We start from the raw sequence: 22,292 nt of genomic DNA, 5'->3' as shown, positions 1-22,292 counted from the left end.
ACTGCATGAGCAATACCATCATTTAGGTCCATTGCAGTAAGTAGTGTGCTCATCATGTAGCGAGTCTGAAAGTTAAGGTGTGGAGGTTAGGGTAGTCGATGGGTGTATAGTGCCTGACTTTCATCCAGGACGGTGGAATTGGCATCCCGTCATGGACCTAAAATGAATGTTTTCTTTCTTATTCATCATTAGACATAAAATGGTTGTGTTTGAACAAAGAATTTTGCTGAATCATCCAATATCAACATTCCTGTCTAGAGATAAGGTTGAGGAACAGCACAACAGAACCCAATAAGGTAAGAAACAAGCATTGAGACAATCAGTAAGGCTTTAAACAAACCAAGAGTTCAGCCAGATTATCTAAACCATTTTATATTTGAAATTAAAATTGAAAGTGAGTGCACCAAAATGTTGGTAATGCTCCCTCAACGCACTGGAAAACTGTGTACGTGCACAACTACGTTAAATGCTGTAAGTCAAGGTGGAACCAGAAAGTCTGTCTGCAAACTGTGATGGACATTTACAACAGTTTGGGAAGTAATTGTACCCTTCGCCTTCATATTTAACATTGTATAAAACTGCTTGTGTTTGCCTTATTGGATTTCCTATAATAATAATTCTTAAATAATATCACTACACCCCGAGATTTGAGCAATTAACTTGTTGAGTACAGAGGCAATATTACCAATGGGAGTGAGAGCCAAAACAAGATCTAAAAAGTATGAACACAAAGTATGAACCTGGAATTTCTCCTTAATGCCCTAAATCACAACATTCAGTTTTGATTTCATCTCCATCTTGGCTGCTAAGCGTTCACTACTGTGAATCTTACACAGAGATGATCTATCAAACAGTGTGGACAGTACATTATTTAACAAAGGGTGACACATGGTATACATCAGTCTCCAGCAGAGAGAAACAGCCCTCAACATGGGATTGTGACCTGAAATGAATTATGACTCATTTGTTGTACAATCATCTATCTTAGCTTTAGTAATGACATAACCGGCTGTCTGGAAATGTTTCTGTTGCTCTGAAAAATCCTGGCAGACCATTCAATTGACATTTTCATCAAGACTTTTGGGCGTTTTTCGGCATAGCACCTTACGTGTTCAAATCTTTTTCTTAACTCATAGCAGATGGAAGTGGAGCTGCTCAGCAACAGAAAACTCTGGCTACAGTGAGGAGCTCCCAAGTCATATCTGTGACTGAATGACTAAATTAGAGCATATGTGCCCAGCTAATCTTCCCTGTGAAGATGAAAAATGTATTCAAGAAATACTAGAAAGCAAAATCTAAAGCTAACAAAGCACTTGATCCTTACTTGACAGAATAATAATGGACTTCATCCTCTGTACATAATTTAGTTAGAATTTCGTTAAAGCCAAAATGATTAAATCATAACTATAGATCTGAGCACTAGAAAGCACCAGAATTGTAGTCTTTTTTTAGACTCAGGAGTTACTCACTTCTACCTGTTGAAGCTCACAAATGAGGCACAGCTCTCTAATCGTCTGAGCTTTACATTTCAAAGTCTGAGTCACGGAAAACTGTCCATTAGTTCACAGGAATCCACAGCTTTCGTGACAGCTGCATTCGAGCTACATCCTCTCCCCTGGTCCTGCCTGTCAGACTGAATGAGCTTTATTTAAAAGTCAGTAACAGACGGACAACTCGGAGGAGTGGTTTGAGGCTCCCTGGGTGCCTTGTTAAAGATCAGTGAGGGTAAACTGTTGGGCTGACAGATCAGAATTACGGCGGGCAACTGGCCAGCCACAAACACACGCACACACACACACACACACACACTCACAAATTCAGAAAAAAGAAAAAGCGCATACGTGTAATTAGAGATAACATAGACACACATATTCATTTAAAACACATTTACACATTTATATAAACCTGTACACACACAAACACGCACACACACACACACACACACACTGCTGTACAGGCACTATCTCGAACACGAATCTGTTCAGCAGCATACAAAATAGCACCATAATGGGTGGTTATTGTGAATGTGTGTGTTATTCCTGTTGTATATTTATGTATGAGTGTGTGCTTGTGTGTGTGTGTGTTTCATAACACCTGCTCATTCAGTTTGGCCTCAGGCACATTGTGTGTGTCTGTACTCAGTGGGGTTGTTCGAGATATAACTGCTACACACACACACACACACACACACACACACACATGCAAATACACACAGGAATAGCTCATTGATATCCCACCCCCCACTATGTGAGAGGCAGGCTCATTTTTCCACCCAGTGGTTAGCCTCTAGCTTAAAGGAAGCTGCACATCACAGAGCCTCTGGTGAATGCCTGCGCGCACACACACACACACACACACACACACACACACACACACACAGACACACACGCACACACACACAGACACACATACCAGTTTATCAAATCAGCTGCAACTTGAGTGTTTTTTGCTATCCCAAATGGAACAAGGGAGCAACAGGAAGACTGCTGATGTCAATCACACATTTGAAGGAACGTCAGAACAACAACAACAAATGAACAGTTTGGGTGTGTCAGGAGAAAATAAAAGATAGAGGGGGAAAGTTGTCAGTCACAATCAAGCAGACGCAAACACACACACACAGAAACACAGAGAAATCCTACCATGAGCATCGCGGTAGTAAGCATGTGTGACACTCCGGAAACGCTCCTGACCAGCGGTGTCCCAAATCTAAAAAGGAAGAAGAAGAGGAAATCTTTATCATCTTCATCATCACCACCATTAAGCATGTCTGTGTGAACCAGCTTCACACAAACATGCCCAATAATTGTCCACAGACCATTCATAGCTTAGCAACCCTAACCAGGTATGTAAAGCCTGTCAAGCTTTGGATTTCTACACATGCTGAAGCGGCATGCACAAGGCTGTAGTAAGAGTGACTTGACATTAAAGTCTGGAAGGTTTTTTTTTTACCTTTCCAAACCAAAAAATGCAAGAGGAAAGGTGTAAGGGAATGGATTAATGGTGTGGTTATCTGCTCTAACATAAACTAATGTAAGGTAACATTAGCATGTCCGGTTGACTAGCTTACTACCCACAGTAGTAACTGGGTGTTATGTGTTTCAAAGAATAAGTCTATCATTAATTACAGTGGTATGAAAAAGTTTAGGCACCCCTCTGAGGCTGCATAATAATTTACTCTGTCTTCACAGAAAATGATCACATTGGCATGCCATTCAATTTCTAATAATAAAAGCTGAGTACTGGGGCATTTTCCAGACAAAGATTTTTAGTGTAGCAATATTAAGTTGTATGAAATTAAATCAGACGTGAAAAATAGGCTGTACAAAATTTTGGGCACCCTTGTCATTGTGTTGATTTGAACACCTGTAACTACTTAGAACTGATTAATTGGAACACAAAATTGGTTTGGTGAGATCATTAAGCCTTGAACTTCATAGCCAGGTGCATCAAATCATGAGAAAATGTATTTAGGGTGGCCAATTGCAAGTTGTTCTTCTCTTTGACTCTCCTCTGAATAGTGGCAACACTGGGGCCTCAAAACAACTCTCAAATGACCTGAAAACAAAGATTGTTCAACATTATGGTTTAGGGGAAGGCTACAAAAAGCTATCTCAGAGATTTCAGTTGTCAGTTTCCACTGTGAAGAACATAGTGAGGAAATAGAGGACCACAGGCACGGTTCTTCTTAACACCAGAAGTGGCAGGCCAAGAAAAATATCGGAGAGACAAAGGCGAAGGATGGTGAGAATGGTCAAAGACAACCCACAGACCACCTCCAAAGACCTTCATACAGCCTTTTCTGCACACACGCTGCAAACAGAGTCGCTTGAGGTATGCAAAAGCACATTTGGACAAGCCAGCTTCATTTTGGAATAAGGTCCTGTGGACTGATGAAACAAAGATTGAGTTATTTGGTCATAATAAGGGGCATTATGCATGGCAGCGAAAAAACACAGCATTCCAAGAAAAACACTTGCTACCCACAGTAAAATTTGGTGGAGGTTCCATCATGCTGTGGGGCTGTGTGGCCAGTGCTGGTACTGGGAATCTTGTTATAGTTGAGGGTCGCATGGATTCCACTCAATATCAGCAGATTCTTGAGAATAATGTTCAAGAGTCAGCCACAAAGTTGAAGTTACGCCGGGGCCGGATATTTCAACAAGACAACGACCCAAAACACTGCGCAAAATCTACTCAGGCATTCATGCAGAGGAGCAAGTACAATGTTTTGGAATGGCCATCCCAGTCCCCAGACCTGAATATCATTAAAAATCTGTGGGATGATTTGAAGCGCGGTGTCCATGCTCGGCAACCATCAAACCTAAGTGAACTGGAGATGTTTTGTAAGGAGGAATGGTCCAAAATACCTTCATCCAGAATCCAGACACTCATTAGAGGCTATAGGAAGCGTCTAGAGGCTGTTATTTTTGCAAAAGGAGGCTCGACTAAATATTGATGTGATTTTTCTGTTGGAGTGCCCCAATTTATGCACCTGTCTAATTTTGTTTTGATGCATATTGCACATTTTCTGTTAATCCACTAAACCTCATTTCACTACTGAAATAATGCTGTGTCCATCAGCTATTTGATTGATCAAAATGAAATTGCTGATCCAAACACCCAATGATTTATAAATGAAAATAATGGAAATTGTCAGGGGTGCCTACATTTTTTCATACCACTGTAACTACACTAGTTTAGTTAGTAAAAAAAAAAAGAAAAGAAAAAGTTCACAACCAGGAGATCCACTGTGTAGTTTTTGCTTTCAGTGTTTAGGGTTAGCAGCTAACATTAGCAGCTCTGTCCTGCTCTTTAAAGTCTAGCAGCTACAGGCAACCTGAGGCAGCATTATGTTTGCTACACATTGGTTAATCCTCATCCCAATAGCCTTTTTCGAACGTTAAAATACAAACAAGTAAGCTCAGCGTTCAGAGTTAGAACAAAGTGACACTCTGGGACAATTTTTCTAATCATATTTATACTAGGACTAATTAGCTTGACACTGCAATACAAGAACAATGTCATTTCTTTATTTCCATGTCTTCTACATGGATCATCAACTGGTGATCTGCCAGCGACAGTTGTCATTTCAACTGACTAAAAATGAGAAGCCTGCTTTTGTCGACTCTTGTCACATATCAAGGACTGCTTGTTTCAAAAGCTACTAAGAATTTTGACTGTTCAATCTGTTATCAGTGTAAATTGCGTATGTGGCGTGCAAGAATGAAAAGCTTGAACAATCAATTGAACCATTTTCTGTCTACACATTCAGAACTGCCACATTCAGGTTTCTGCTGCACACAACACTAGGACACAATAGGCCACTGATAAATGGCATTTTGCCTGTAGGATGGAGTCACTTCTGCTTTGTATTACAGGATATCACAGTGGTGATATTAGAAAGATAATGACACCAACACTGCATTATAAAGGTCATTTACAGTACATCTTTATCTGACAGTGTATGTGTTATTCCTTTATCACGCTGTCACAGCCTCTTAGTTTGTTTTATCTGAATAATTGTTTTTATTTGAATGACTTAAGAGGCCGTGAGAAGTAAAACTATTCAGTATTGCAAAAGAAAAAAACAAAGAATGTCAGGAAACATAATAACCTGAATTTCAATAGGGCCTGGTAGAAAATTTTTTATTCTCCTTACCTGCACCATTAATAATGTCACAACCTCTCAGATTTATCTTGTTGCCTGTTGGGGTCCCAGTCTTGGGAACAACCACTGTTATACGTTATATTTTTTAGCTGTATTTTTATGTCTTCAATCAAGTGAAACATAATGATTAAAAACATATTAATCCAGATATTTTCTTTCACTGACCTTAACCAAGTAGTTTTTATGTGTAAACTTAACCAAACCTTAACCATCCATGGCAGATCACTAAACATACAAATCATTTTGTAATATGTCATTTATAAAGGTTTCAGATGGACGGGCCAATCACAACCATTTATCTAGGTTTACATGCGTGGGGAAATACGGGGGTTGCCCACATGGGGATACCATGCTGTGATTGGTCAACATCGCTAAACTCCATCAGAGCACCTGATTGGTTAGCACAGGACCCGTGACTGACAGTCAGCAGAGGTCCATCCAGTGCAACACACCAGGCTCATGAACCTGAGATCAAATTGTCAATCTGAGGAGTGTTGATCAAATATGAATCAAGATTCTGTTACTGCATTGCCTATTTCCTGCCTCGTATGTTTTCAGAAACATATGAGAAAATTTGTGACCGAGTGGCCATTTTTTCCTTCTTGAAAATGGACAAAACACCGCCCAACTTGTATGTGTCGCTAAGCGCTACGTCACTTTTCCTTGCTCTGATTGGTTGTAGGTCTATGATATTGATAACGCCCCTTGGAAACTGAAAATGAACTGAGAGGTTCCAGACTAATACGCATTTGCAAATTAGTCTGGCAATGCCAGGCTACCATTTTTCTATCCCTCCATTAGTCACCAACCCAACAAGCTTTTTTTGTTAAAGATGTGTAATAGATCTAATTACTTGTTACAGTGCTTCCATTGGGCCAATTAGTTTTTCTTTTTTAATAACACAGCCCAAAGCTGCATCATCCTTTTTTGTCAAAATGGGAGCCGTAGCATTTTTGCTTAATGTTCCAATTACACTATTCTATGTTGCAATTTTGAACACGTCAAAAAGTACACAGACGTCTGCAAGTTTCATTAAACCTGTTCCTGAGATACTGTATCACCTGAAATATCACATTTGATGGATGAACTGATTGATGAACACAGATCCATTAAAAAAGAGAAACATGAAGGGAGAGAGAACGTGAGTGTTTTGCAATGGAGGCAGAAAAGTCATCAGACAGTATCTAATGCTGTTTCTTAACGATGAGGATTTATCGGCATCTCCGTCTGCCCGTGTCTCTCGTTGATAACTTCCAGGCTTGATAATCTGATGGAAAGTCTGCTATTCCCTCTAGTGTCTTCAGTCAGGCAGAGCAGCAGGCTAATTGACTGATAGAGATTAACTGAGGCCTCATTAAGTCATCATTTGGGCTTCTTTGCCTTCCCACAGCAGGCAATGAAGATGTATGGGAGGTATTTACGCCATGGGAAATGCTTGCTAGTGATTTGTTTTTAAAAAGAAAACACACACACCCTCACCTTGACAGAAATCAAAGTAGACTCTATTTAAATTGAGACGAAAAATTAAACAATTTGGTTACTTACCTGCAGTTTGACCTTCACGGCGTCAATGCTCATAACTTTATTCTGAAAGACAAAGGAAAGAAAATAAATTCCCAACATGAATTACAATTTCAAAACTGTAGACATAGAAAGCAAGGCAACAAGGAACAGAGAAGGAACAAGCTCCAAAAGTGATAAAGACATTTGACACAAGTGAGTAAAAACAGCTATGTAAAACAATACAAAGGCACCAGAACCAGACTAAATGATGCTTTTAGACACAGCTGAAGGGAAATGCTCTTGTCTAAAAGGAAATGCAGCTTGGAAAGTGAGTCCTGAGGCGTTTTACAAATCTGATGTATTATGGTTGGATTTTTATGACCACAGTTGGTGTAATAAGGGGCTTGGCCTCTGCCGTGAGGCTCTCTTTCATCACTGTGATCTTGTCAGCACACTTGATTATCTATGGTTATTCTACAAACACATGCAGGCACACACACACACACACACACACCTTTTGTTATGATGAAGAACTTTGTTTCAGGGAGTTGCATCATTTACCAACACTCTGGCTGCCAAGCATTTTAGCATAGTGCACACTCATACACATTCACAATAGCTGCCCAATATCTCTGCAAGATACCGGCCAAGATAATTGGATCTTTTCAAAATAACACCAAGGTCACCAACTGTAGCAGCACCTGCATGATTTTCTATTATTCTTCTAAATAGAGAGCAGATCTAACTTTGCCATCTATCATTATAGGGGATGTGATAATACTGGCAAACAAGATGGATGAGCACACAGCTTTGGTCAGGACACAGCAGGAATATCAGAAACACTGTCTAATGTGTTTCACAGAGATAACAGTGAATATGCACCATGGTAGCAGGTATTGAAATGGTGCAAGTGCAAAACCTGTTTTTGTCTTCTTTTCAAACACATCTTTTTACTATAGTATGAAATGTTTGTGCTTGAGTTTATGTTGAATTTCGGAATTCCCTTCATCCTGATGGTCATCCAATATCTGTGTGTTATGTAGGTCAAAAGAGAACAAGATGCAAGAGTTGCTGTAAGCAAATGCTAAGAGTGCAGAGTTTGGTATCCAATCCTGTGCTTTGAGGTCTTTGTGGGGCAAAAGATGAAGACATTTGAGAATTCTTCAACTGCATAAGCACATTCACTCATTTTTGTTGCAAAAGGAAAAATCCAATAAAAACTATTTATTCAATGAATCAAGAGTTCTACATTTTGGGAAATACTTTTAGCCACATTCTCTGACAAATTAAAAAGATATATGTTAATTAGAGATGCTGGTAGGCAGATTTTGTTACCTTTGCACACAGTCAGGCTAACTGTTTCCCTCTGCTTCCAGTCTTTATGTTAAGCTAAGCTGCTATTTAACTGAGATATTATATTTTCCAAATTGTAAAACTATTCCTTTAAGAGCCTTAACTCCCTATTAAATGGGAAAATAATGGCTTTCATAAGGGGGAGTAGAGATGAAACAATCAAAGCTGAAATTAAACCTCAAATTAAGACTCTGTAATAGGAATACCCTTCCAGGCACATTGTTTTCTGTAGTTATCTGTATCTTTAACATGTACAGCAAGTATGGCACATTCTAAAAATGTTATTCATCACAAGTCAGCAACTTAAAACTACTGTGTGTATATTTTTAAAGTGAATTCTTTGAATACTTCTGGACATACAATATGTCCCTCTTTGGACCCATTAATGTGAATACAAGGCCTTTTTTTGGCAGATCTTGTGCTTAGGTTGCAATACTCACATAATTTGAGACCAGAGCTGAGGATATGTACTGCTTGGGAACAGAAACTGAAGTTAAATGGTATTGCATTTTTTCTTAGGGTCCTGTAGAGGCAAAGGGTAGAGTGTAAATGTGCTGACCAATGGTCCAGTTACTGTTTGCTGGATGTTTGTGTACATTTGAGGCCCAAGAGAGTAAAGAAAATGTGACAGAGGAGACAAGCAGGCAACAGTCCAATGGCAATGAAGTAGTGACTTCACTTTCTAGCTTATGGTTTTATTGCCAATGAAAGAGACAACCGTTATGATGAGAATAACAAGAGTTTGTGGAGCCAAAATGTTGAAGGGTAACACCTAATGATTGCAGGGAATCTACAGACTGAAGGTTTAAGACAAAATAATTAAAAATCAAATAAGATGTGATGATAGAAGAAAAAAAATCAAATTGAACAAAAACTTTAGGTTCTTCCCCAAAAAACAGCACAACAAGAACAATGAATATTACAAGAACAAAAGAGCAGTTCAGTCCGACCAAAAGTGATGCCTGGTCATGAGACTGCATCAAAATCCCAAATAAAGAACTTAAAGGACAAATTATTTGAGTCTCAAGAGAAACAGGAAAGGAGCTGGCAGCAGACTGTTTCTCCAGTTTTAACAGCAGAGAAATTGAAGTTATGATTGCTTTTCACTGACATATAGAAAAGCAATTCAATGAGGCGTCGTCTCCAGACCCTCAAACACAACTAACCACAGTGAGCAAGTCAGACAACAACAAGACATCTCCAATTATGAAAAAAAGGGGGGACAGCAGTTTCATATGATAGAAAGCATGTCAACATACACGCACTTATATGAAATTATTTTCCCTTCAACAGGAAGTTGATTGGAGTTCAAAACTGAGTGACAAACCACTGGCTACAGAAACCCTGCGGAAGTCCAGATCTACAAGGGGCTCAGAGAGTGTAAAAAAGGTAAGTTAATCACAATTACAAATAATGCCTGATTTATTTGGTTACTGCTTGATGCTGAATCACCTGCACCAAGAGTTCCTTTTGGCTTTGATATAGTTCTCTGTTTAAGATCGCTGTGACTGAAAAGTTAAACTGCAGATCCATAAGCTGTTTGAGACCTTGAGCAACTTGCCCCAACATAATTCCCCTCATTCCTAATGCATTTCATCCATATTGCATGGGATAATGTGAGTTATACTTAGTTTACCTAACAAATGGGAAACACTTAGCTTCTCTTAAGCCTCATTTGCTGTGTTTTTACTGCAGTAAGCTGTATTTATACTGTATGCCTGGAAAGAGCAACTGCTCAGGGGCAGCCTCTAGAAGGAAAAAATAAAGTTTTGAAGTGGAAAACAATTTATGTCCATGAAGCTCAGGAGAAGCAGAGCAGCTCACTGAAATTTAAATGTATAAAGGTAAGAAACCATCAGTCCCTCCTGATGCTATATAAATGACTGTTACACCATAACCACAATCTCAGCCATTTAAGGAGTTGTGAGTTAAAAAACTTGTGTTTGATTTCTCTCGAAGCCTAATGGGAAGAGAGGGGAAACGACAGATTCTAGAACTCCCTTCCAATAACACTAAGGTTATACACTATGTTTTATACCGGAGGCGTGGAGGAACTCAATCTCATCTGAAATAAAAAAGGCTTCTGCTAAAGTCAGAAGAAATGATACAATTTTTATGAAATATGATACTATACTTATTAAGCTTCAGCAGAAATTGAGCACTGGTGCACCCCATATAGCCACAATGTCTACGGTTAGAATCCGGCTGCAGACATGTGTTGCATGTCATCCCCCATCACTCTCTCCTTTCAATTCCTGTCATCTTTCCACTGTCCCTATAATAAAAGGCATAAAATGCCCCAAAACTATATTTAAAAAAAAAGAAATTGAGCACTACATCACACAAAAGTATTAAATAGTAAGGTCATTTTTGTAAAACTGCTGTATAGTAGGTACATTGATATTGAGATGAGATGTGTCAGGATATGTCTGATTCAGCTCAGCAGGTGACTGATTGATCAACCACATTACATGTCCTCTGCGCAGTTTTATCCGCATGGGGCAACAGAAGAAATATTACCTTCTGAGTTTTTACAAGTTGGGGAAAAAAAAACTCCCACCCCCTCTACCAATTTCCTGAACCTCTGAATGATGAATGACCTCAAACTGCACCACCAACACGCCCACACAACACATCACCGTTCCCAAAAGGGGCAAAGGCAGGAAAGAGGGCACATTATCAGTCCCTGAAGAGCTGCACAGATCACAGGTCCCCACTTGGTCACTAGGCATGCACACTGTAATGATAAGACTGCACTGCTCAGGGAAATTGGGCACTCTCAACCAATAAACAGTTGGCCTCTTAGAAAAACATGGCCCAAGGGAGACGCAAAGTGTTGCAAACTGTACAGACCACTCTTACTACCTCTTGTAGGAGAGTGTGTAGTGTTACTGACATCTCAAACAGCCCAACCTTAGATGTTCATGGCGCACTGGAAGCTGAACCCCTGCCTGCCAGGGTGAGAAAAGAAAAGAATGAATGCCAAAATATTCACAAGGAATGAGCTGTGTTAAAGTCTTTTTTGGGGAACTTGTGATGAACTTATTGTAAAATTAACATATTTCAATTTACTAAAACTGAAAAAGTATCTTCTTAAATTGCACCAAATTGGCAAACAACAATATGTTTGTCATATGTGTAATGGAAGAGCTGAAGTTAAATGAAAATCCCACATGGAACAGGGGTTGGAGGGTTACAGGTGCAGCCATTCCAAAACAATTTGCTGCATTTTGGCTCCACCACCAAGGGGAACCGTTTGCCCTTTATTTCAGCGTTTCAGAAGCAGACGTTTGAGTTTTTCAACCATTATAAGTAATCAGTAATGTTTTTTGGAATAAATAGTGGTTTGTTTGGTTCTATTATGCAACAACCAAAGCTGAATAACTTGTAGCTCAGGATGGATGCAGGACAAACAGGGATTGGAGCTGGAGTGTTGCGGTGACAAGCGGTGTTACTAATGTTTTACTTCACACTGGAGTAAAGATGTTAGCAGCACTGTGTGTAGGCTGGGTGTTTACATAACTGTGAGTCCACAACACCATCCTGCAGAATGAAATCTATCAGCTATCAGTGATGAGTACATACAAATATGTGAAGCATTTTCTTTCTAAAAATTAAAGTATTTAAGGAAATGCAGGATTTTTTTCAATATGGTTTTGTTATAGCCATCAATATTTTTTTTGCACTGGTTACACTGGAAATAATTTTGGACAGTTATGGTGTCTTTTAATCAATTTTTAAATCCTGTTTATTATAGGCAACCTGTACATAAACTTGATTTGATCTTCACCATTAGGACTAGTTGTTACCACCTTTTGCATCTTTTCCCAGTTCCATTATACTATCTTTGAAGTGTCTTTGTCACCATTATTCAACAGGTTTACTGATAAGAATAAAGAATACTAAATCAAAGGCTGTATTTTGCACAACTGAATCTGAAGTCTCATGTCTACTGTTTTCTTGATGTGGAGACCAAACTCACCATCTGTTTGACTGTGTGACATACAAGGACAAGTTGTAGGTGAACCACACACCTGTACCTATGTCCAGACACCCTCCAACACAAAACAATGGCTTGGGCTCCTATCTATCAAGTGTCACAGAGTGGAAAAACAGTTCTATTGGTCCAAAAATGGTCAGTATACTGAGGAATAAAAGCATTTCATCAGCTTCCTTATCTCAGGAAGACTCCTATCTCTGCTAACCTGTTAAGAGTTGGTGTTCAAGCAGAGACATTCATTTTGGTAAACATTTCATAATTTTTACACTGACTTGTGCATAATGTAAAAGAGTGCATGCTCTCTCTGCAAAAAAACAATGTCCTTGCAGCCTCATAACAGGAAAAAAGCTGCTTTGCAACTAATGATTGTCTGTAACAACCTACAATTTCACCAGTAATAGGTCAATCTTTGATAGCTCTTAGAGCACCTTAGATAATGTGCAAATTCATTCATTTCCACAAGCTGCTTTCATGTAAACTGTGGGTTCATTATTTATTTAAAATTGCCTATGGTGGAGAGATAATAGTGTACTTGTTACCTTATTTGCTAAGACTGGGTGATGTTACAGAAATAACTTATTTTTCTACCAAAGGCCATATAATTTAAGTGGGATTGGACAGTGGAAATGGTCCCACTGCCTTTGTTACATACTTTTGAAAATGGTTCACCAATCTTGCCAAGAACCTCAGGAAAGTTTCATCCAATGTCGCAATCAGCTCCAAGTCCAATTATTAGCCCCCTGATCACATATATGCATGAATGTGTGTGAAGTGTATTCTGCGTGTTGCAGGTGTCTCTCACAAGTAGAATTCTATCTTCACATGTAAAAAAAATTCACATTTGTACTTTTGAGCCCATTGATTATACTAATTTATAATTCCTAATTATACTAAAGACCCTAAAGCTCATTCTATGAAATTAGAATTAGGCTGCCCTAATTCTAATGCTAATCAAGATTCAAGATTCATTGATCATAAACTAAAGTCCAAATCCTACACTTGTCCTGGCAAGTCATAAAGATAGTCCAAAACAACCTCCCTTTGGGAAAATATCTTTACTGTGAAGATGCAAAACTCCAACTGAAGTGCGACACACACACTCTCTCCTGCCCTCTCTCTTTCTCTCAACCTTTCCTCTCTCTCGTCTTACATATAAGCAATAATCTGCATGGCCGCCCCAGTAATGATTTTTCATTAACTCGAGGCTCCAATTCCATCTAATCTTCTTTCATCTTCTCTCCTGACCCCACTCTTCTTCTCATTGTCCCCTCGACCTCTTCACTTACTCTCCGTTTCTCACTCTCCCTCCTTTCACTCTCTCTTGTTTCGATCTTCTCATATCGTGATGAGCTCTGCCAGAGCTGCTCAATAACCTAAGAGATGAAAGCGGGGACCAGGGGCCTCATTTATAAAAACTGTGCACAAGATTCACATCAAAACATGTAGCTTACATATAAAAATATTCTGATTTATAACACATTGCGCAAGCATGTCCTACGCCAGTTGTCCTTTATAAAACACAATCAACTCAAAATTTGGCTTATGTGAGAGAGCGTCTTGTCCCACCCTTGTAACGCCCATAGTTGCCTATGAATAGTCAGTGAAACGCCTCTAATTAACATTTATTCATACCGACTGCATAAGGACAAACCTGGCAAATGCCCACAGAATGGATAAAAAAAGAAGTTTCACACAATGTGAGATCAAAGTTCTTGTTAGAAAGGTTGAGGCAACAAAAATATATTGTTTGGTGGACTCAGTAGGGGCATTACAAATGTCAAAAAGGCTTTAGAGAAGCAGCATGTGTGAATGTTGCTGGTGCAGAAGGTCGAACCCTCTCTGGAATAATACAAAAGAAGTGGTCCAACTTAAAAGTAGAGTATTTGTGCCATGGGCGGGGGAAAGGGGACACCGGAGCTCAATTGACGAGCAACTTGCAGGAATTATAAGGGAATCCCTCCTGAATAATGACGTAGGTGGAGGGGGGACAAGGATATGCAGGACGCACCGGATGACCCAGGTACGCAATTTGTATTCCCATGTTTGAAAAGAGAGTAAACCAAATGCCTTCGACTTGTGTTTAAACATTTATTATTACAAATAAATGAGACATTTTCCATGGTTTTTAGTCGCTGCGTGTTCCAGCGGGCTTGGTGGTGCTGTAGCTGAGTGTGTCCAGCCCTGCCGTCTCCACTGCACCTGGTGCATCTCAGTCCTCCAGCAGCAGTGTCCTCACAGATGCAGGTTGCCAAGGAGTTGAAAGAAATAGCCTAAGACTTCTTTTATTTGACAACTCTGTGATCTGATATCTTGCACATCCATCCCATTCCCTTTTATTTAATATTTAAAATTTAAACCTGTTAGCTGCTCCTCTCACACAGAATATATTTTACATTTTTCTTCTTTTGTAAATTCATTCTTTTTTTTATTACTTTAGGATTACTTAAGTTTTGTGTATTTTTAATGTATACCTCAGACTCCTGCGTACCACAAAAACACCAAAAGGTGCAAATAAGAGTTGCCAGTGTGGAATTATGGGAGCTTGTCTTCCTTTTTCTCCCCATGTACAATATCTCTATTCACAGAATCTGTTGCTTTTAGACTTCTGTTCCTTTCCTTCTCAACAGTGTTGAGCAAGCAAATGGCCATCTGTTACACCAGAAAACTGCAGTCTCTGACAGTCATGTTCTGGAAGAACACACACTTAACTCTTAGCCCTCCGGTCAGACAAAAAAAAAAACAAAGTGTTAAGTGTGAGCTCATGGATGACTACGGTCCAGCCTGCAGGCACCTTTAACACAATCCAAATTAGATTATACAGATTCAGGTCAAAGCAAGCCACCTCATTAGAATAAAATGAGCCGCGTTATTAGTATTCATTGAAGGCTGTAACTTGTTGTGTTGTGGTCGCAATCTGTTGTGTTTAATTGTACTGACAATAATTTTACGTTAATGTTCCTACATGTAGAACATAACAAATTTTCCACCAAAACAACACAGGGCTATCCCTATACTACTTTAATGCTCATATCAGACTATACAATATTTTTGCCTTTTGAGATTGTTACTGTGTCAGATTAGTTAGTCATAGACTCACACGCTTTTGCCGTTACTTGGCCGACATATGTAACAAGCTACCAGATGGACCCATCTTTCACAACTTGCTCCTATAGGTCAATGTCAAGAACACTGGTTCTCATTCACTATGACACACTGCACAGGATAAAATGTTGGTCTGATATCACATAGTGTGATCCCGCAATAGAAGGAAACCAATATTTTCGTGCAGGACATGCAGAGTTGTGAATTTATAGACAAATCAAGGTTGAAGGCAGAGGCAAAAAAGCTGCCATCCCTACAATGGCATCTTACTTATAAAGCCGTGCAGCAACACTGTAATGTATGAACTTTTTAACCACTTAGATCTTGTAGAACATGTTAAATTATTGTCATTGATTATTATTGAAATAAAAGGTTAGAATCTGAAAAACTTTCACCATTACCACACTTACTGTTCTGTGCTGTCTTCAGCTGATTCAACATCACACTTCAACTTTGGAAAAAGCCATCCACAAGCCTCTGCTTCATTCATTTACTTTCACTTTTATTCACGTCTATGAAATCTATCGAACCTATGCATTTGTATTCTGAGCGGGACGCCAAAACAGACCAACCGGAGGCCACAAGGTCTGCCTGCATTGTGCTGCTGATAGCAGGGCTGGGTATGCCCTGCATGTGTTTTAAATTTTTAATCAAATGATGCATTTTATCTAATCACTATGGGAGTAATTGTGGATTGCAAATTTGTTGATTTCTAATCAATAACTGGCAAGCAATCCGGTTAAGGTTATACATTACATTCATATCCTCACTGTGGAAGTCAGAGAAAAACTTGAAGAAAATGTCTTTTTCCAAAGTCTGTGTCAAAACCAATTTCCCACTAGTGTTTGAGACTGAATAACTTCTACATTAACAGATGATGCCTACCCACTCGAGGGGGCAATTTCACTATCAGTTAAATGCATTCATTTCAACTCTGCCACCTTAGTAATGGAGGTGTTGCTAGAAAGCACAACACATAAACCAGTCGGTGAATTTGTCTATAGTACCCAAATATTAGCTCCAAGCAGGCAGGCAACATAAAACCTAAATGTGCTCCAGGAGAATGTTACTTCTGCGGGGCAGAGTTCGGCTGCACAGCTAAAATAGACCCCGTTTTCCCTTTGATGACTTATCTCAAAAATAAACTAAAAAGGTTCGACAGGGAACTGTGAAAATCAATGTCAAAAGTTGACACAAAAAAAGTCATTTTCTGAGGTGTATGTTAGCTGATAAACATGACAGCAGTGAAGTGGCAGATTTTGAAATGGACTTTGATAGAATGTCAAAGTGTCACACACACACACTCACATGCAAACAACAGTAAGTAAGAAAGACCAACTCACACATAGTGTGTCAAGACATACACACACAAAACAATTAGATACAAGGACAATGCACTCTTACACACACATAAAGGCTAAGAATAAACACACGAACACCTACATACACGGCTGGGCTATTGACAAATTACCATTAATATTCAACAGCAGCCATAAGAATCACACAGCTCTATGCTATCTGTCAATCAACCTGCCAGCCTAACCGGCCCTGCTTTGAATACATATGAGTAATCAGAACTCACAAGAAGTCAGCAAAGTGAAAAATGGGAAAAACTTCTGCTCAGTCTCTGCCACTGACAGACTGATTAATAACAACATCTTACATATAAACATTATACCACACTCTTACTCTTTGGATAATGTTCCAGAGCACAAGTATCGACACGGTGCATAATGAGTTTTTGACAAGGAGTCATTATTGGCCTCCGTATAAAACTATAACAAAACAACACCACCAGCAAAAATACTGTTCCTATTGTCTGTAGCAGGGTTTTCTCAGCCAACTGGGTAGCAAGGCGTGTAAAATTTACCTGGCATTAAAAAAAAAAAAAAAAAACAGCTGAGGGATTTCATTCATTTCAGTCATTCACTGGTTTCCAAAACAGAGTGCCAGCAGTGAGGCTTGAATAGAGAAATCTCAGCAACCTGCCAAGGTTGATCAGTGGTATCAGTCAATTTCAAACAGGGCACTAGTACTATGGCTCTTTTGCAAAATGCATTATCTTATGCTTTTTGTGTTCTTCAGACATAGAGGTCATGTGTGTGCACATAAGGCACAAGTGAAGAAAGAGCTTTTTTTTTATTGAAATGGAGCATATTTTTTTTCCATCGGACACCCAGAGATGTTTGTGAGATGTGTAAAGAGTCTGGTAACCACTTTATTTGGAGGTAAAACCAAAAGTGGGCGAACATAAAATGTCAGTAATAATACCCCATTGTACAGGAGAACTGCTATACATGTGCACAACTACAGCAAGCAAGTTGTTCTGTAAACTGTGATGTATGTAAATGATACCATTCAGAAATAGTTTTACAATTTTCATTCATTTCCTCCCTCACATCAGTCTGGTTAACTTGGGGTTTTCTTTTTTCTGCCTTTTCGTGTTACTTGCCCTGTCTGTCTTCATTTTAGCAATGTCATTGTTTATTTTCAAGATTTTACTCTTATCGGAAAGGCCAAGACAAGTAGGGCAGCATTTATGGGCTGAGTTCTCTTGTTCCTGCCAGGGAAAGAAAGTGGAAAGTTTTGCTTGTGTCAGGACTTTAGCATTCACCAGCCAAATACATATTTAGAGCAGATTAAAAGCCAGTTGGTTCACTGGCAAAATAGCAGATCAGACAAACTTTACAGACACAAACAAAACTGTCAGCACTTGGCTTTCAGCTGGTGTTAATTTTCTCCCTGGATCTTACTTTACTAATGGGGGGTAAACAGTAAAACAGCCGGTGAACTCTATCAAAAGCTTTTACAACAAACACATACACACACACACCTACACATTACCAATGCATGTCTCAACAACCCTCTGTGTAATTAGCACTGACTTAATGAGAGTTAATTATTTTAGTTTGCTGGCTCTTCAAGTTTTCAGGAGGAAATGAAGGTTCAGGTTAAGACAAATTAAGAGAAAACCCAGAGTGGTTCTACGAGAGATGAATACAGAAACCACTGCAGGCACTCATTTGACAATGACGGATGTGCTCTGTTGCATTTACTGAAATCAAAAGTTCAGAAATAAAAGGAAATAAAAGAAAGTAATTTCCCTTCACTGGCCTTGGGTTCAAATAAAGCACTGTAGCATGAACACCCACTTTGCCCTACTGTCAAAGAACGTAGTCCTGACAAAGACTGCACACAAATACGGTTTAATGAAGGACCTATTTCACTGAGGAGAAGGAAATATAATCAATGAATTCTTGGTCTCACACACTCATTCACACTGTAATCAGCATAATATGCCCCACTGATTTGGATTGGAAACAGACTGCCATGAAGGGACTTTGTTCTCTTAACTGCCTCATTGTCACACCAAATTTCATAAAAATATATTTTATGTTCCACCAGTCTTAAACCAGTTCAAAACCAAATGGTAAACTATTTCACTGTTGCTAATTGAAGTGAAACACCATAACTGGATAAGATAAGACAACAAAGATGCAGTTGTGTTGGCAAGTAAAGTATTGCTACTTAGCAACAAAAGCCTAAAACTCATCTACATGTAGTCTTAAAGATGCATTAACAGATTATTTTGGCCACTGGGGGGCAGCGAAACAACAATAAACACAATACCAACATATTACAACATTATAAACACGGAGCAACATTAGCATTCATTTGAAGTTGTCTCTCTGGCTACCTGACAATGTAAATTCAATATCCACTCTCCTTTTAGCTTTGTTTTGGCTTCCATCGATATCTGGCTCTTTAACTGCTAACTGCTCCATTATGTTCACCAGCTAGTCGCTAACTTTGTCTTGCTGTGCTGAACAGGCACCATAGGTAGGTTTATCAGAGCTTCTTTGCCAAAACAGCTGACTGCTGCTGCTGGAAGCAAAGTTGATGAACCAAACAGCAAAATGATGGGCCACTAAACCAAAACAGTGTGCTGAAAGATGCTACAAAGCTGAGGGGAACTGCAGAGTTGGATGATAATTCTCTGTGGTGTTCATCACTACCTGGGACCTCTTTCACATTACACACAGTCATTTGATCCATTGTTAATATAAAATACTGATTAGTGCAGCTTTAACGTAGCTTTGACACATTAATGAGCAATGTATTGATTGATATAGAATGCTGTAATACAAAACAATATGCAAGAAATCACAAAATAGGCAATTTAAAGTAGTTTAGAGTTTGAAAGCTAGATGGTAGAGAACTTGTAAGACAAGCTTGTTGAAAGTCAGGGAAAGGAAACCACTACTGACACTACTCAGATGTTGTTCAAGAGGAGGACAGAATAGGCCTATTTTATGGAGGACATTTTGACATGTCACAGTAGGAAAAGCAAAGGTGCAAAGCATAAAATTAATGGTGGCTGAATTCCATCAGACTGCTTCAGTTTTAGGGTCCTGAAATTGTGCATGCTGGCTCTCTGTCACACTGTCATGGCTTATTGCCTATTGAATAAAGTGGAGCCATTGATAATTTCATTAGTAACATCTGTGCGTTTCCTTCTCTGACAGGTCAAAATGGCTCTGAAATGTTAATTGAGGAAATTATGATTTTCAGTGAGTCATTAACTTCTCATATCCTTTTCAATTACATCCTTCCAGTCCACCTCAAAAATCCCAAACTTATCCTGCTGCTCTTGTGTGTATCTAACCATATACTTCCTCACCTTGTCTGACTCTGGCCACACACACACACAACCCCATACACATGAGTCTTAAGTGACCTCCTCAAATAGAAGGAGCAGCCTGACATGTTAGCTTTGCAGTCTTGAGGAAATGGTCGTTTGTTCTTGATAAAATCCCAACAGAGCCACTTATTTTGAGTCAATAAGAAAGCACATTCAGACCAACTTTACCACATGAAAGACAAGGTGCTAGAGGCACTTAAACACAGACGTGTGTATATTTGTTTTCTGGTTTATCATTAACCGGAAGATTGTGTATAGTCGTGCAACAACTGACAAGGGTTAAAGCAGTTTCTCCTTCTGTTGACACTTCTGACGCTTTGCTGCTGTGTGATCATCTGTCAGTCAAATAGTTGAAGTGATTTTGAAATGTTTTCCCTTGACATCCAGCAGATTCAGCTGTGGTGGTACTCTTCTTAATCTAGTTAGCATGGTGGCTATCACTGCTCATGCAAACTATCCACTTCTTTCTACACAGCATGTGTCATACCAAGTGAAAGGCTTTTTAGCCTTTAGCAGCTTAACAAATATCAGATGGATTGCTATGAAATACTGTACAGACATTGGTGGTTCCCAGAGGAAGAACCTTAATGATTTTTGTGATTCACTGACTTTTCCTCCAACACCATCATGATGTCATGACATTTCAGGTTTTATGTGAAATTTCTTGACAACTATTGGATGGACTGCCATGAAATTTGGTACAAACATTCAAGGTTAGCAGATGATGAATCCTACTTATTTTGCACCACAAGATTGACATTTTTGGTTGAGAGTTAAAACTATTGAATGGATTGCCATTAAATTTGATACAGATATTAAGCAGTGTGGAGAAGGAATTGTAATAACTTTGATTCTTTAACCTTTCATCTAGGAACATCTTTAGGCCTAATTTTTAATGTGTCCGATACTTATGTTTGTTCCATCAGCCTCAAGTATACTTTGTGTATGGTGCTAATGAGCAAATGTTAGCATGCCGATATGCCAAACTAAGATGGTGACCATAGTAAACATTCTACTGTACCAGCTAAAATCAGCATGTTAACTATATCATTGTGAGTATGTTACTATACCGATGGTATCACTTGCTCCAAGCACCACCAGTTATCCTCCAATTTTTGATGACTTCAAGCACTTGTTTGAAAGCATTTATCAGTTGCCTTGGATAAAAGTGTCTGGCACATGAATGTAATGAAAGCACAGCCTCACACAGCCGCTAATGTGGCTGTAGACTCTTAAGTTTGTACCAAGGCTGACCTACTGAACAGACTGAATGGTGCATAGAAAAGAAAATGTGATTTTAAAAAAAAAAAAAAAAAAAAAGAGGACCAAGGCAGTCTAGCAAGTGGCAAGTTTGTTGAATGGGATTTAGGACTGTTCATGATTTTGGCACAGTTGAGAAGCATTTTTTAAATCATCTGTTGTTCAGACTGTTGTACAGCCTATGTGATCTGGCACCCATCAACAACACACCTAACCCAGGTAAATGCACATTGAGCCTTGCTAAATCACAACGACTGGAGCTGAATTTGTTAACTAGCTTTGCAAGACTTCATCTCCTCCTCCCCTTCTCCTCTCCTCTCCTCTCGTGTTGCAGTGGTTTGGTTCGGCTCACATCCTGCATCTGGCAATAAGACCAGCTTATCCTGGATTTGTCACCCTCTGTGACTCTCTTTCTTTCCCACCTCTTCTTCTTTTTCTCAACCTATTTCTTTCCTCTATGTGCCCTTTTTGATGAAAGCCCCCGACCCCAGCTTCCCTTTCAAAACTTCATCTTCCTCGCTCAACCTCTTCTCTTCTTCCCGCTACAGCCTTCCTTAGATTCTTGTTCCCACATGCTGTGCTCTCGCCTGACCTCTGTGATATCTGTGCGGCTCCATCTGTCGATCAAGTTTAACCTTGTGTTCCTTTTCACACATCAAACTCCTGAGGCAAGACCCTCCCCTTACCCTTTCCTTCATTCT

The 22,292-nt window shown here is 39.3% G+C and overlaps 1 protein-coding gene across 1 annotated transcript in view; it reads right to left on the bottom strand.

Annotated features, from left to right (window-relative positions):
• Positions 1 to 22,292, bottom strand: part of LOC137172196 (ras-related protein Rab-26) — a 93,264-nt gene that overhangs the window by 46,743 nt on the left and 24,229 nt on the right. Inside the window, exons 3-4 of the mRNA XM_067576493.1 lie at positions 7,217 to 7,258; positions 2,643 to 2,709 (exon numbers count right to left, since the gene is read on the bottom strand). Coding sequence (XP_067432594.1) covers positions 2,643 to 2,709; positions 7,217 to 7,258 — 109 coding nt within the window. The remainder of the gene's footprint in view (positions 1 to 2,642; positions 2,710 to 7,216; positions 7,259 to 22,292) is intronic.

Source organism: Thunnus thynnus, chromosome 20 (genome assembly GCF_963924715.1).
Source record: "Thunnus thynnus chromosome 20, fThuThy2.1, whole genome shotgun sequence".
Lineage (NCBI taxonomy): Eukaryota > Metazoa > Chordata > Actinopteri > Scombriformes > Scombridae > Thunnus > Thunnus thynnus.
The sequence above is the reverse complement of the archived record's forward strand: the minus strand, read 5'-3'. Positions and strand labels throughout refer to the sequence as shown.